General features: G+C 43.6%; 2 protein-coding genes across 2 annotated transcripts in view; both read left to right on the top strand.

The window, feature by feature from the left end:
- The first annotated feature begins 8,668 nt into the window (after window positions 1-8,668).
- Window positions 8,669-10,812, top strand: ptger1c (prostaglandin E receptor 1c (subtype EP1)). Its single transcript, XM_088933029.1, has 2 exons — window positions 8,669-9,514; window positions 10,564-10,812. Exons 1-2 carry the CDS (start codon window positions 8,669-8,671, stop codon window positions 10,810-10,812), a joined length of 1,095 nt encoding a protein of 364 aa, XP_088789155.1.
- Window positions 10,813-13,947: 3,135 nt separating this feature from the next.
- slc27a1a (solute carrier family 27 member 1a) overlaps window positions 13,948-16,319 on the top strand; it is a 28,706-nt gene continuing 26,334 nt past the window's right edge. The window contains exons 1-2 of the mRNA XM_088931807.1: window positions 13,948-14,377; window positions 15,228-15,395. Coding sequence (XP_088787933.1) covers window positions 15,229-15,395 — 167 coding nt within the window. The 5' untranslated portion in view covers window positions 13,948-14,377; window position 15,228. The remainder of the gene's footprint in view (window positions 14,378-15,227; window positions 15,396-16,319) is intronic.

The raw sequence follows: 16,319 nt of genomic DNA, 5'->3' as shown, positions 1-16,319 counted from the left end.
TGGGCCTAATTTAACAGTACCGCTTATAGCTTTAGAAGCAGGTAGCCAGGTTATGAATAAATATTCAAAGCAAGTAGTCTGGGCTATAATTAAATCTTTTTTCATCTGCTGACATTCTGCTCCAGATGACTATTAACCAATTTACATACATTTATGGTTGAATGTTCAGGTGACACTAACATTCCTAACAACATTGGTCACAGACAGATAAAGTCCAAGTGGGTAATTGTACTCCAAAATGCACTATGATTTCAGTCCATGGCACAGGCTGACAGTACAGAGTTTAAAACCTACTGTACTTCTAGCATTGAAGTACTAAAATTAGCAAGTCAAAAATGTATAATTAAGTTCAGAAGGTTACCATTTTTTTTCTTCACAGCTTAGCAGCATTGTGATCTTTTTTTTTATTTTATCCTTAATTTTGCAGACAATAGATACGAATTAGTCTGAACCCTGATTGAAGAAAATGAAAAATAATTCTGACAGATAAGAAAATTGTAATACACAGCTATTTTGAGAGTTTTCTTTTAAGAGGAGGCTACGAAGTTGTTTTATAATGTCTTTGCCCTGCTCCAGTGGCCTAGGTATGGCAGTGGTATGCCTTAGGACTCAAATTTCAGGATTATGTATGTACAGTAGTGCAATAGCAATATGCAAAACCAGAGTCAAAAGAATTGAAGGCAAAGTTAAATTGCTTTCCAACAGCCTTTCAAATCTAAGACACGCAATCTCAAGAATAAGGCAGTTTTAGAGCTTTCCTCCAGCCCTAGGGGATAAACACCTCATAAAAACTGTTATTAACATCGGCAGCATGAAGGGTGTCTTTATTTTCACTGCTGTTTTAACCTTGACAGAGATGACTTCCTGAAAGTCACTGCGAAAGAAGAAGAATCAGGTGCTCGAAATGATTAAAATTGTCGTATGGCAGTTTTGTTTTTTTTTCTAACCAGAAAACAAAAATTGAGGGTAATGCTAAATCTGTATTGGAGCATTCAGCTGCGACCCGGTTTCCAAAGAGAATAATGATTTTGATATTAAGTTCAAGCAATGTGTGGACTCCGTTACAGGCAGTAAAAATGTGATATTGAAGTAAATGCAGGATTTGCACACTTTCTCATTACTTTATGAGCCCCTGGATTTTACCCAGAACACCATAATCCAGGCGGTTAAACAGGTCACTCTAAGTCAATTTCGAAAGACCTGGCTCAATTCAGCCAGTGCATTTCTTTGATCAAATCCCCCAAATGAGTTCCAAGTTCCAAACGATCTCTAAATGGCCTGTTTGGACACATTGCCTGCTTAACTGTCTGAAAATGACGTTTACTCAGCTCTGTAGAAGTTAACATTATCAGGGTGCTCAGTAATAAATGGAACTGAATTGAACTTACACGGTGCTGGACGAGAGCTCCGTGGATTGGCATCTCTTCGGTCATGAATATTTCAGATTCACAAAATATTTTAGAGCAGACAGGCAGAAAATAGTGTTTCGGGGCTTCAATCAATGCACTAATATTTTACGACAGGCTCCTAATGTGTGCTCCTGTCATTGTTTATGACTCATGGATGCCATCTACACTGACTTGTTTGTCTAACGTATATTAGTCTAGCCTTTCACTGCCTTTCTTGGTAGACTCTCTGACAGAATGGTGTTTCTAAACCATACAGAACTGGTATACACAAACGCACACCAGGGCCAGTTTTCCCAGAAACCTATCAACCTACCAGTATGTCCTTGGACTGTGGGAGGAAACTGGAGCACCCAGAGAAAACCGACGGGAATATGGGGAGAACATGCAAACTCCACACAGACTGCACCTCAGGTCCAGAATAGAACCCAGGGCCCAAGCACTACAAGACAGCAATGCTAACCACACTGCTGCCCCTCCAATGGTTTCCTTCAACAAAAACATACGGTGAAACTTAATTTGGAATCTCTACTGTATATCTTCATGCATGTGGGAGTGTCTGTCTGGTATGTGTATGTGTGTCCTGCAATGAACTAGCATCCTGTCCATAGGGTATCTGGCCTTGTGCCATTTGTCACCCTGGTTAGGTTCTGTCTCGACACACCCCTGGATTAAGTGGTTATTGAAATGAATATTGGGATGAATGTGTCTGAATTCTATATACTGTATTAAGTCATTCACAACATATATTATATTGTGGTACTGTATGCCTTTATGAAGGAATATTGTGGGCTGTATTCAAATGAAGCACTACAGTTTCACTTATGGCATGTTGTGGGCAGAATATACAGACAGAGGCACTGTTTCCCAATTTTCTTTCCTCCGCAAAGAGACAGGATCTCAGTCTCTCTCCTGACCTTATCTACACAAGTGCTTGACCTAAAGTAATAGAACAGCCCAGCTATTCAGCTTCATCCTCTGTGTGGATATCAATTCCTTGTGAAAGAACACTCTATTCACTCAGAATTATACCTTGTGAAAGGCTTGAAGAATGATTTTCTTTGCCCAGACGTCAGTTGCCATCCATCTTTTCTTAGAAATATGGAAATCTCCATGTTGCAGGCTGCCTTCCTTTGTTCGGAGAATGTTTCAGTTGGCATACAGGCTGGCAAATCCCTGGGGCAAAAGAAACAAAATGCCAGGAGACATGTACTGTCACATTTGTCTTCCTGTGTGACAAAGGAAGCTGCGAAAATATGGACACCAGTGAAGCATACTCCATCTTCAAGAGATGTCAGCCTCTATATTGAATTCTGAAGCGTCACCATGCATCATCTGCAGGTATCAACCTCTCATCCATTGCAATGTCAGCGTTTAGAATGATCTTGTTTTAACATAGCCATCACTTTTCTACTCACGGCAGCAAACCCAAGAAAAGGGGCTGCTGCCAACTTAGTGTCCACTGAATAAAAATAAAAATAGAGGAAATGAAAGTTGGCACTGGCAGCAATCTCTCCTCTCTTGATATCCCATAGCAGTGTGGGTGCACGTTTAACAACCTGCTATGCACCCATTAGCTCGAATGGAGCTTTGAAACCAAGTCGTCATGGTGCACCAAACTCAAAATACCCCCGGGGGTGCACCACTCCCGCTGCTAACAGCCACACAAAAGCCCATCTTGGGGTGCTCGAAATCAGATGGGTAAACTATGAAAAAAGCATGATACCCTCCCCCATATTCTCACATTTTTTATATATTTATCCTCAGGATGCAGAAGGTCAGGCCACCACAGGTGGGTTGGTGTTTGCTCCTTTTTGTGTATAGTGTTTAGCCACAGCTGTGCTATTTGTGCTGAGGCTGTTCATTTGAACAGGCAGGGATCTGTAAATGGGTTGCATTTAGGTTTTGGCAGGTTGTCTGTTACTTAATCACCCATCCTTGTCCTATTTGTTGCATTGCAGATTTGGTGCCCAGTGTGCATACATTATGAAAGTCTGCTTTGTAAGACATCTTGATTCCAAGCAAGCAGAGTCTTTGTAGCACTGAAACCTGATTAAGCAACCAGGAGCGGGTTATAACACTGGGATGCAGAGCCCCTGATTGTAATTGCACTGTGTATTGCTTGACGAGAGTCTGCTCAGTAGCTTATCCGTTCAAGAAATGACTAAAATGTTTCTCCATCTGTCATGCTTGCACTTACCTAACAAGAAAAACATTGCTTTTTAAACATCGGATCAGAAACTGCTCAGAGGCCTAGATATTAATAAAGAAAAACAAAGAGAAAGACAATTAAATAGAGGTTGCTAATATTCTCTCAGTGACTCAAATTCATTCCTCAGCATGCATTGTTATGAAATTTATTATCAGGTGATGCACGTATAAAATCTTCCCAGGCTATTGTATATAGAGGAACAATCTGTTGCTGATGGCTTCTTCTATTGTGTTTTGGCTGGTGCCTGACTGAATCATCACCTTAACTCTCTCCTAGCCCCTCAGCTCACCCCTCCAGCCTGTAAATTGCTGCAGAGCCACCCCAGCACTCTGTTTCAGTCTGGCTTCCTCCCTCACTCATGTCTCTTGCTAGTCTCTAGTGTAAACAGCTGGGCCTCACTGCGGCATTCCCTTTATCCACATTCATCTGTCCCAGCCATCAGGTGAAACAGTCTGACTTCCACATATTCCTCACCTATAATAGTAACCTTGCTTTCTTTGCTTTCTTTCAGTTTCTCAGATCTAATCGTTCATCCATGCTGTCTCCCTCCTTCTCAATCTCCAAGTGTTTCAGCTCAAACCAGTTACCCCCCATTTCCTCCTAATGTCTCTGCTCAAACCATTAGCCCACACTTCTGCCACCTCTCCTACTGCCTTATATCTTATCTTTCACCGGCACAAATTTTAGCTCGTCCATTTGTTCAAATAAACAGTTTACTTTACCTTCCCTTTGAGGCTGTAATTAAAAGACCATATTGTTTGCGTTCTGTCATAATCACCAGCCAATAACTCACATTTGGGAGCTTAGCGAAACATGTACCAGATAGGAAACTGTGTTATCAGGGATGATACTGGAGCAGTAGAAAGGCACAGTTTCTAACTGACCTGACCCACTAACAAACAGGCAGAGAGCAAGTAAGTACAGCCGCACACAAGTACCTTGATTCTGAAATAAATTGGGTTTAGTGAGGTCATGAATTTGTTACATATCCAATACAGGATCATGGAGGAGCCGGACCCTATCCTGGCAAGCAACAGGCGCAAGGCCTTAGAAAGGATGCCAGTCCACCACTGGGCACACACACTCACACCAGGACCAATCTTCCCAGCAGCCAATTCCCTAGGAATAACAATGCCTAAATATTAAGTGTAGTGAAAGGTTTATGGCAAGTTTTAGTCAAAAAAGTTGGCTTAACCTGCTAAGCTGAGGACTAACCTCTTGGCCAGAGGTTGAGGGAGCTGGGAACCCCATGAAGAGTGAGGAGTGACCAAGGGGCAGCTGCAGAGGAGTAGAAGGGTGGGATGCAAAAAGATGGAAAGAAGGGGATGACACAAAGAATTTATAATGTTTTAGGTAAGGAAATGACATCAGAAGTGATTGTGAATTACTGCTTGTGAATTGAGCTTGGCTGCTGTCATCCCTCCTAAACTTTCATTTTAAACTACATTTAGCCTACGGTACCAGCATGTCTTTAGACTTCAGGGGGAAACTGGGGTACCCGGAGGAAACCCATAGGAACATGGAGAGAACATACAAACTCCACAGATATCCCACCCAAGGAATTGAACCCAGGGCCCCTGGGCAATACCAACTATTGAGCTTGTTAAACATTTCTTATTAAAAACTTCTTCCAAAACTCCAGCTCATCGTGCATTATGGGCTGAGAAATACTCTGAATAAGAAGCAAAGGCTCTTAAAATCCTAAAGCATTGTACTTATATTGAGAATACTTTTATGGGAGAGTTAATTGGGTTTTTGAGGGCCTTCAGTGTAATTGTAATCCATTCATAGATCACAAATAATTCTTTCAGTTTTTAGAATTTATCTAGCCCTCACTAAGCTGCCACATTTGGGGAATTAAAACTTCAAGAATTTCAAATTTGGTTACAAAGATGAATACCCTCAGATATCAGATAGGCACTGCAGTAGACATGGTGTCTGTTAAATCCTTAACAAATCTCCTACCAAGCCAAAGTATTTTGTAAGGAGCTCAATTAGAAATTTTTTTATGAGAATTTTTGTTATACAAACACTTACATGGTGAAAAACTTCAACTTATAATCTGTAGCATGATATTTGCAAACTCTGCAATGGTTCTTTCCAAGATTGTAGTCTGATCCGCACATGTGATATTTTGAGCATGAAATTTGTCACCAAAATACTTTTTATCTTATGGTCATGTGCAATGAGGAAAGCATTGCTATGTAATGATTTGTTCAAGACAATGTGGGTATAACAGATCTTAACCCTGTTGTGAGAGACCTAGAGACCAAGTACCCCACGAGTTTTTCAATGCCCTGTGCCATGGAACTGGACATTTTCTGGGGGTGGAGACCATTTATCTCCAGCTGGCGGTGTGACTGTGACAATGCTTTTAACATACATAACATACTTGAACTCCAAGGGTGCTAAGATTCAGATCAATGTCAATCAGTTGCTGTCGTCAAGTGAGCCTTGCCAGTAAGTATTGTAGGATTGTAGTGACTTCAATCTGGAGGCTTAAATTCCCGTTGCAAATACTTGTGCATTTCAAACAACGGCACTGACCATTCCGTATTAAAATGCATCTGAAGCCTGTTTCTTCTTGCATAGTGCAATACTGGAGTATTTGGAACTTGAGTCCTTCATTTCAATTGCTAATTAAATATAAGTTAATTTGCTTGGATTTATTATACTAGAATTCCCTTGCTGCATAGGGGAGTCATGCATCTCAATTCTACAGATAAATATGTTAATTACTTTTCTCTGGCATGAAGCTAAATTACAGTAATTCAGTATTCCAGATATTTGCTTTGTAAAGCAGTAACTGCAAGTAACTGCAATCTGGCCACATTCATTCATGCATTTGTGTCTGGAGCCCCATAATTTAGTGTCAAGGCATGGTTTATCTTTTGATTTCAGGCATCCTTTGAATAAAGAACTTAATTCAAATAATTATTTGTCAGAAGGAGAGCATACAGAACTCAGAACTCATTTGGTATTAAACAACAGTAGAACCTGGAGCATCAAGACTGCAAACCTCTAATTTAGGCTAATCACTAGACTAAGCATTAAAAACCAAAATTACGTTAGAAAGCACAAACCGGAGTCAACATTTGTTATATGTGAAGGATAAAGGTGGCACACAGTTCTGTATAGCAAGTATATTATAAGTATATAGCAAGCAAGTATATGCACGGTTCTGTATAGCACCTCAGTGTTTCTCTTTACATGCTTTCTATAACTGTGTAAGTTAAACCTTTTTTTGTCTGTTTGAGGATAACTTTTCGGTGTAGCCTTAAAATGGTGCTGAAAGGTAATATTTGGCAAATCACTGTCTGGGAGAACAGATAAGCTTTACCCTTAGTTATAAGGTATCCAGCATAAACTGATTGAATCCAGATGGCTGTCTTTTAATTCAGAGAATCAATTGGGCACTCTCACCACAGCAACAGGACACTGGCACAAGCCTGACACCATGGCTTATTTGATCTCTACTAAAGATGATGGATAACTCATCCCAGTTGGGTGCTCTCCTCACACTTCATCTGTGTAATTGGGAGTTCTGTTTATTTTTCCAATTCTTGGGAAAGTAGAAGAAGGGCAATTCTTGCTCCTGTTTTGTTCCCAAGTCTTATTGGAATTCCACAGCCTGAAATGCTGTACCATTCTGGTTAGAGCGCTGGGATATTTTAGGTTGTTTTTTTGTTTGCCCTCTTGGTTTTGAACTGCTGTTCAAAAAATGGCAAAATAGCTGTATTGCAATGAGCTAATATAACATGGGGACATCCAAGATCTATAGTAACTGGCAAGACATGAGAATGCTGGGTTAAAAAAGTGGATTTTTTTTTAAGGAACAGGAACAACACTTGCAAACTCAATGGTCGGTAAGTGGTAGGTAGGGAAACCGATTCCATTCTGTTTCGTCATATACAGTCAGTGTTATTTTGAAATACAAGTGGGTCTCCACACCTGTGAATTTAACATTCGCTCATTTGCTTATTCACAACTCGGTCTTGGACGACGTGGTCTTGGATGGAAGAAGAGCAGAGAGGGATGAAACCGAGTTGAAGGTTAACTGCAACTTTCAAAACTTTCAGATTAGCTCCACGACAAACTCGAACCCCAAGACAAATCTAGCATGTGAGTGAGCCTCTCCTTGCTGCCTGCCCAAGTACCCAGCATCCACATCTCAGCGTGGTCTGGTTTTTTATTGTAACAGACACTGCAGGTTCTGTGTCAGCAGCATGAGGAATGACACACTGGAGATGACTTTACAGGTTCTCTGACAGTATTATTGCCTTTTTCACAGTGGGTGTGGGCTAATCAAGCAGAGAATGAGAAGGCATCCATTGCACACAGAGGAGTGATTTGTTTAACTTATTTTAGCTGACTACTTTAGGTTTTTTTTATTAGTGTTGTTTGTTTTAGTTGATCAGTGTTGTCATAATTAACCTATAGCCAATGCATTAGAACTTTAACTATACATAATACAGTATATACTGTAGTACATTATGCAATGTTATAGGGGTTGACTTGGTTATATTTCACTATTCATGAAGGCTCTCTCCACTGAATGTCGAGACCCAACGATCTATCTATCACTACTGCTGACCGACTTGACAAGTCATGTCATCTGATATACGGTTAAGACTTGAAGTAGTCTGCATTTTTATCATGCACCTTTTAAACTTACTGTGAACTGATCCAGCCTGACAATTGAAAACCTGAAGAGTTAATAATTAGAAATCAAGGCTGCTTGCTCATGAGGCCATGTTGTGAGAAAACTGCTGACTGGTACTCTTTTATTTGTAACTGGAAGGCCACTGACAGATTATATTAATCACTCCTTTCTGAACCTAATTAGAACTCGGATTGCTTTGAAAAGCAGTGCTTTTAGTCAAACGGGAGGCATGTTACTTGAAAATAAACACAGAAAATGTATCATGTTTGATGAGATAAGACTGTTTTCTCTCTCACACAATATCTGTTCAAAAATCTCTGTTCATTTTGCCTTCCTCCTCCTTTTTCAGATGGCTTGTGGCATGAGCTCCTCCCACTGTACCACAGAATGGCACACCGAACCGCAGAGCTCACACCTGTGTCCGTTCTCTACCCTAGGCCCAACTCCACCACCTTCTCACCTCTGCCAGCTCTCAATGCCAGCCAGCCCAAAGCCAACCTCTCCATTGCCATGCCCTGCTTCACCATGTCCTTGGGCGCCATCTCCAACCTGATTGCTTTGGGCATCCTGGTCAAATCGTATGCCCGCTTCCGCCGTCGATCCAAGACCACCTTCCTGCTCTTGGTTGGCGCACTGCTGGCCACCGATCTGGTAGGGCACATCATCCCAGGAGCCTTTGCACTTCGGCTCTACTTGGCCAAGATGCATTGGTCAGCTGTGGACCGTTCGGGGGCTTTCTGCCAGCTGTTTGGGGCCTGCATGGTGTTTTTTGGCCTGTGCCCGCTGTTCCTCAGTGGTGCCATGGCTGTGGAGCGCTGTGTGGGTGTTACTAGGCCCCTGCTTCATTCTAGAGTGGTGACATCTACCCATGCCAAACTGGCAGTGGCCCTCCTCTATACTCTCGCCCTCCTGGTTGCTGCCCTGCCCCTGGCCAAGGTAGGAAGGTATTCCCGACAATTCCCAGACACCTGGTGCTTTCTGCAGGTCCATGGAACTCTCTCTCTGGCAGATCTAGGCCTCACCCTGGTCTTCTCGGGCCTGGGCCTTGCCTCGCTGTGCCTCTCCCTTCTTTGCAACTCCCTGAGTGGGCTGGCTCTGCTGCAGGCCAGGCTGGGGGGAAGTCAGAAGCTGCCTGGTGCCCGTCAGCACAGCACCCACTCCCATGACATTGAGATGATGGCCCAGTTGGCTGGCATCACCCTGGTGTCCTGCATCTGCTGGAGCCCCTTTCTGGTGAGTGATCTGATGTGTTGGGGGACAGGGGGAGGGGATAACCCAACACACCAATTATTCACCAATTCTATGACGGCAAAGTGTGAGCCCAGATTTACCCCTGAGAGATCATCACATCTTCTGATGATTTTCACATTTTTTTCTTCATTAAAATTGTGAAGGCGCCCGCTCAGAGATGCCTGCTCCAAGAATAAGCTGAGCTTTAAGAGCATAGGGGAGGTTACAAACAAGAGGAGGCCATTCGGTAAATCAAGCCCTTTTGGTAGTTGTTAGTTAATGAATCCGAGAATCTCAGACAGCTAGGTTTTTTTAAAGAAGCTGCTTTCCACTTCAGCAACATGGCTGGGTAGCTTGCTCCATCTTCCCACAACTCTCATTGTAAAGAGGTGCCCCCTATGAGTCAAATTGTACAGGAACAAGGATGATAAAATTGGATGGAATTGTTCAACAAAATGCTATTTCCTGTTCCCTTCAGAGTAAAATCATAAGAGGGGGATGACCAGTGTTTTATTTTCATTTTCAAAGGTATTCAAACTTCACGTTACCTTTCAGTTTCTTCTGAGAATTACCACAATATTTACCTAATAGAGCCATCTGTAGAAACATTCCATATAACTTATGGGAATGGGAAAACAGAAAGAATTGTATTGAAACATAATAAAGAGATATAATTTCCATTTTAACTATTAATTTTTTAGTAACATCCTTCCTTGTTTCAGTGCTTTTGCCTACCTTTCTTGGTTTGCGTTTGGTGTAACAAGCGAAAATACAGCATTAGAACTAGATTTCCTGTAACGACTAATCAACGTCTAACCTGCAAGGTAGATCAAAGTCTCCCTCTAGTGGAAACGATAGCAAAAGCACTCTTTTCCCATCTGAGTTGAAAAAGTTGTATTCAAAGGTTGCATTCAGATAAAGGAAAATGTGATATTGATATTGAAAGGCAGTATCCCAGCTTTTTTACTGATTGTGATTTGTTTTCACATGAGATCTGAGCACTGGAACTCACTCATGCCCTGTGTGATTTGCCACCTCTGTCATCTCTACAGATCTTCATCTCTCTCTCAGTCAGCAAGTCCTTCAACGGCTCAGACTATGATCTGCGGCACTACCAGTGGCTGGTGTTCCTGGGGGTGCGGATGGCCTCCTGGAATCAGATCCTGGACCCCTGGGTTTACATACTGCTGAGGAGGGCAGTCCTGAGGAGAGTGTACAGAGTACTGAACCCCCATCGCCAGCTCGCCCACAGCTCCTTCAGGACCATGGACAAGGACCAACAGCACGCCTCCCTGCACTGAGCCAGGTCCGCCCACGGCTCTGTACCCAGGTACCAGATTAAAAAATGCCTGGATCTCGAAAAAACACATTTCCAGCATTCAACATCCTCTCCACGTTTTGTGCAAAGACCCACATTTTCCAATTTTCTGATCATGCCTAGACCTGGCAACATAGAGGACATGGTCAACCAGAAGGAGCCAGCCATTCTCTTTGTATGCCAGAAAACTGATGATGCTGGAGGGGTCTTTCATAGGAAGGCATCCAGGATCCTTAGAACCAGCTGCTTCACTACAGTTCAGAAGGTAATTCAATGGGAATCTCCAAAAAGCACCTTGAAGAGGCCCAGCTGCAAGTGCTTCTGCTCCTGTGTGTCATTTTCCCTGTTCTGATGAGAGACTCACTTCACCTGCACAGTCTTGCAGGCCTCAAACAGCATGGCATAGGAAGATCCAGACTCATGGATTTTCTGGGCTACACTGATTCTCAATGGAGCTACAGCCATCATCCTAGGTGGCAGGGTGACATGGCGACAGGAGCTGCTGCATCACTGCTCTTGGATCTTGAGTTACCCTGTAGATCATTGACTGGGGAACCTGTGAGGAGTTTGCATGCACCCTCCCCCCCCTCAAATTTGCATGGGTATTACCTCCCAAAACCCAAACCGATGATGGAATGGTTGGGCTTAGTTGGTATTTGGAAACTCCTTTTCTTGGTGGCCCTGCATTGGAGTGACATACTGTAGGGCTGTCATGTGCTCTCAGTCCTGCATTGTGCCCTGCTATACTTCTGGGATAGGCCCCGTCCGATTTTAACCACGGTTTCTATATGACCCTGCCTCAATTCAGACTTACAATCTCAAAGCTACAGTACTTATGGCTCTTTGGCTGGAAGTATTTACATGTGTTTTCTCAATCATTGTTCATGATTTGCCAAACCTGAGAAAACTTGAGCCTTGAATTACAAAACTGAAGCACATGAACAAAGTCAAGATCTAAAAGATTAAGCACACACTTGGCAAAGCCATCGCATTCTATTTTTTCTCCCGTTGCTGAATAAGCAAAAAACACTACATCTGTAATGTGAGTGGGGGGGTTAAACTAATCTGGTGGTGCCTTTTGCCTTGTCACTCAGACACACTTTGGCACTGTGAAATCAGTAGAAATCAAATCTGTAGGAGAGCCTGCATCTGAGGGAGGGGTCACCTGCAGGCATCAGGAACACCCTGGGTTTTGCCTGTCTTTGTGTGGCAGAGGGTATGTGTGCCGAGGTCACATTTTCCCTTAATCCTATTGTCTTCACACAATGGCTACTCTACACATTAGGCAGAAGATCATGCTGCATCACAAATATATATACAGTATACATACATCTGTTTCAACCTTTGGTGTACAAAACTGAATGACAAGGAGTCATCTTTGTATTTGCAACAGGTGAAACCTGTATTACACAAGGAGAAGCACTACTACAGGAGGCAGAACAAAATGAAGGAGAAGGACTTCTTGTTCATACTACACATGGTGGGGCAGTGGATAGCATTGCTGCCTTTCAGCGCTGGGACCCTGGCTTCAAATGTGGACCATGGGTGCTGTCTGTGTGGAGTTTGCATGTTCTACCCAGGTTTGAGTGGGTTTCCTCTGGGTGCTCTGGTCCTCCCACAGTCCAACGACATGCTGGTGGGTTAAATGGCTTCTGGGAAAATTGGCCGAGGTGTGAGTGAGTCTGTCTGTGTGTGTCCTGCACTGGATTGGCATCCTGTCCAGGGTTTATCCTGCCTTGTACCCGATGCTTGCCAGGATAGGTCGGGCTTCCCCTGGACACTGAATTGGATGGACACTGAATTGATTAGAAAATGGATGAACGGACTACACTACTAAAACTGATCGTCATGATCTTATTCTCCTTTAACTTCCTTCCTCTCAGCACTTTTACCCAACAGGCAGACTGTAGAGTTTCTTTATTTATGGGAATGGAATGCAAATTGAAACACAGTACGTTGTGTAAATGTAAAGGCTCACTTATATCACAATAAAGGAGCATTACTATAACCTGAGCCGTTCTCTTTCTGAACTTGATGTAGTTGTATTGTTCTGGGCATTTGCATTCAGATGATAACTGTTGATTTGTGTTTGCGGGGGTGTGATTAGAGAACTGGTGGGAGTTGTGCTCCTGTGTGTTCATTTCTGTGTAGTGTGTGCTCAGGGGTACACAAACACAGAATCCTCCTGGAATTTGAACCCAGGACCAATGCTCATGAAAACTGTTTCACACTATTACCTTTACTGATATTTATTTACTGATTACTGATATGATACTAATTAACCAACCTGCCTGGTAAATTGAATATATATATATAAACTGTTACATTTTGCCAGCATGAAATAAATAATTGTATGTATTCCCAGGGGGCGCTGTGGCACAGTGGTTAGCATGGTTGCCTCACATTGCTGGGATCCTGGGTTCAATTCTGGACCTGGGGTGCTGTCTGTGTAGAGTTTGTATGTTCTCCCTGTGTTCGCATAGATTTCCTCTTGATGCTCCAGTTTCCTCCCACAGTCCAAAGGCATACTGGTAGGTTAATTGGCTTCTGGAAAATTGGCCCTGGTGTGAGTGTGTTTGTGTCTGCAAGTGCCTTATGGTGGAATGGCGTCCCATCGGGGGTGTACCCTGCCATGCATCTGTTGCTTGCTGGGATAGGCTCTGGGTCCCCCACTCACCAGCTAGTGACTTTTCTCTCTATAATGGAGTTTTTTACTGAATCACTCCCATACATCTGATCAAGACACAAAAAGGTTCAGTTTACTAAGAAGCAGATCAAAGATTGACTTTTTCCTTTTTTTCCTTTCTTTTGATGTGCTTTGCCCAGAAGAAGGTGGGACGTAGCGTTGTGAATATATGCACATTGTCAGCACGTGCGAATACTGTCATAATTATAATGTTACTATTATTACAATGGCTCTTCAGAGCCATCCCTGGACTAGAGTCTATTATTCCCACCACTAGATGACGCCTTCGTAGAAAGCTAGTCCTGGACACAATGACATTTCTCGTCATGGCCTTTAGACCAATGAAAGTAAGTGATGGACGTCAGCGAGAGCAAATAGAAACGCTCTGTGGGTGGGCGCTGAGGGCAGAAGGCGGGTCTTTAAAGGTGGGGAGCTCTCTATGAACTGTCATGTCCCGGGGGTGACTGTGATCAGGTGGACCCTGTGAACGGGATTGCTGGGCTGAAGGGGGGGGGTGCCATCCGCGGGACAGAGCGTTGGTGTCCGCCTGAGTCGGGAGCGACTGGGTGTCGAGCTCAGAAGGAGAAAAAACAACCGCAGGACCGGGAAAGGTTGAATAGTTTTGTTTAAGGGGGCTTTGCGTGTGCGGTGTTGGACCAACGGAAAACCTGACGCCGCGGAGAGGAAGATCCCCCGGTCACTGGTGGGGCCACTGGGAAGGGGAACCGGGGCAGGGGACGCACGGAGACTGGCGGCGGACGATTCCCAGCCTGGGGGGAGACGGAGAAGATTGTCGGCTGTGACTGTCGGGGAGGGGAGGGGGTGGAAGAGACTTGACAAAAGCAGCTTCTACACCGAAGAGGTATGTGTACCCTTTAAACGCTCATTAAAATAACACGTGAATCCAGAAAGCACACGATCAGTAGTCACAGTTCACAGTTTAGGGCTGTTTTGACAAAACACCGGTAATATTCTACGACTAGGTTTGCTGCTGTGCTGTAACCGAACAGCCTTAAAGATACAGAAAAATACATTTTCCCTATTTAACTATCGCAAACTACACGGGTATAACCAGTAACAAAATTGTTAACACTTGATATCTTGACCATTCTAAACGGTTAACAAAACGCAGTGTACAATATGCCTCAAATACATGTTGTTATATATTGTTGTACCCTAGAGCTACAGATATTGAATTACATTTTAAATGGAATTAATGTATTATATTTAAATAACCGGATTAGTAACCGTAAGAGAGCTTTTGTCAACATGCAAAACAAGCTTGAAAATGTTCAAACGTGTAATAATAAGTAACTCTTTCACATTGGGAATGCCAGAGAAAATTGTCCTAAGTTGTTAGAATGATTGTGAACTGCCTCAGGATATATAGCTACGAATGTCAGCAGTACACATGGCTGATGTGGTCGACTCACTTTATTGTAATTTTTCACATCGTTTTCAAAGAGGGATTTAAAAAAAAACAAGGGCATTATGACACCATCTATAATCTTCAAAGTAAGTAAATTGAAGTGAAAGTAAAACACATCCTCTGTTTTTAGCAACAATGTCAGACACTTGTTCCATTTCTGTAATTGTGTTAAAGGTCATGTGCAAGAGGGTATTTCTAAACCCTTGGAGGATCATGGGATAGTGGGGGTGTAAATCTGTGTGATCTGCAGTGCGTTAGAAGATGTCCTTCTCTCTTGGTTTAGGATGCGGAGCCTGGCTGGTGCCACACTGTCCCTGGGCTCTCTGGGGCTCCTGCGCCTGTTTGGGGTCCCCTGGTCCTGGAGCTTGGCAGCCAGTCTGGGGGTCTACCTGGGCACGGGCGGTTGGCATTACTTCTACATCGTGCTCAGGACAGCTAAAAGGGACCTCAAGTAAGCGCCGCCTCTGGAAAGGGCATCTGTACATTTGCAGGCGAGTCCCCGACCGTGTGTGCTGCCACACCAGGGCACCCTGCGGGTCAGGAGACGTGGAACGGGCAAAGAGTGCTCACAGCAAAGCTGTGACCGTGCGGCGAGACACGGTCAGGAGAAAATGCTGGGTAGACCACGTACCAGTACAAAAATTAGAATTCTCGTAAAGAAGTGTCAAATGACTGTGTTTTGCTAAGAGTGTTATGATATTGAAGTTGAGACCATGTTTTTAAATCCTGTTTACTCACAGTCCCTGTTCTTCCCATCCTTCCCTCTCACTGGGGCACATCGGACCACCACTGGGGCTCCTTGGGAGTCCCACAGAGTGTCAGACTCTACGAACCTGTGTGTGGAGTGGGTCCTCTTCTTAATGTGGAATCCCATTTCCATTTGCCCTTCATGTCTGTGACCATTCCGTTCTTAAGTCCTGAAGTTTCAGTAAGAAGCTCCCTTTTTCTGCAGTCCAATATTTAAGATAAGATAAGATCACTTTATTGACCATATACAATTTCTTGAATTGGGAATTTGTCTTTTCGCATACCCCAACTTGCTCTCCATGAGACACACAGACAGGGAGAAAAGTTTGGGGTCAGAGCGCAGGGTCAGCCATTTATACAGCACCCCTGGAGCAGCTGGGGTTAAGGGCCTTGCTCAGGGGCCCAGCAGAGTAGGATTCCTCTGCCGGCAGTGGGATACGAACCGGCAACCTTCTAGCCACAGGCGCAGATACACCGCACTGCCCCCTTGCCTTCGGCATCGGAGCATTTCGGGCTCATGAATGTGAAGGGGGATGATGTCAGACAATCTAGAGTTCGCTCCCAGTTATGTGCGACTCGTGCTCTTGCTTTATAGTGCTTTAGAATGAAGTTTCCCGAATTGTCAAGT

The sequence above is a fragment of the Atractosteus spatula genome, chromosome 14 (genome assembly GCF_055471065.1).
Source record: "Atractosteus spatula isolate fAtrSpa1 chromosome 14, fAtrSpa1.hap1, whole genome shotgun sequence".
Lineage (NCBI taxonomy): Eukaryota > Metazoa > Chordata > Actinopteri > Semionotiformes > Lepisosteidae > Atractosteus > Atractosteus spatula.
Note: the sequence above shows the minus strand (reverse complement) of the source record. Positions and strands in the feature narration are given on the sequence as shown.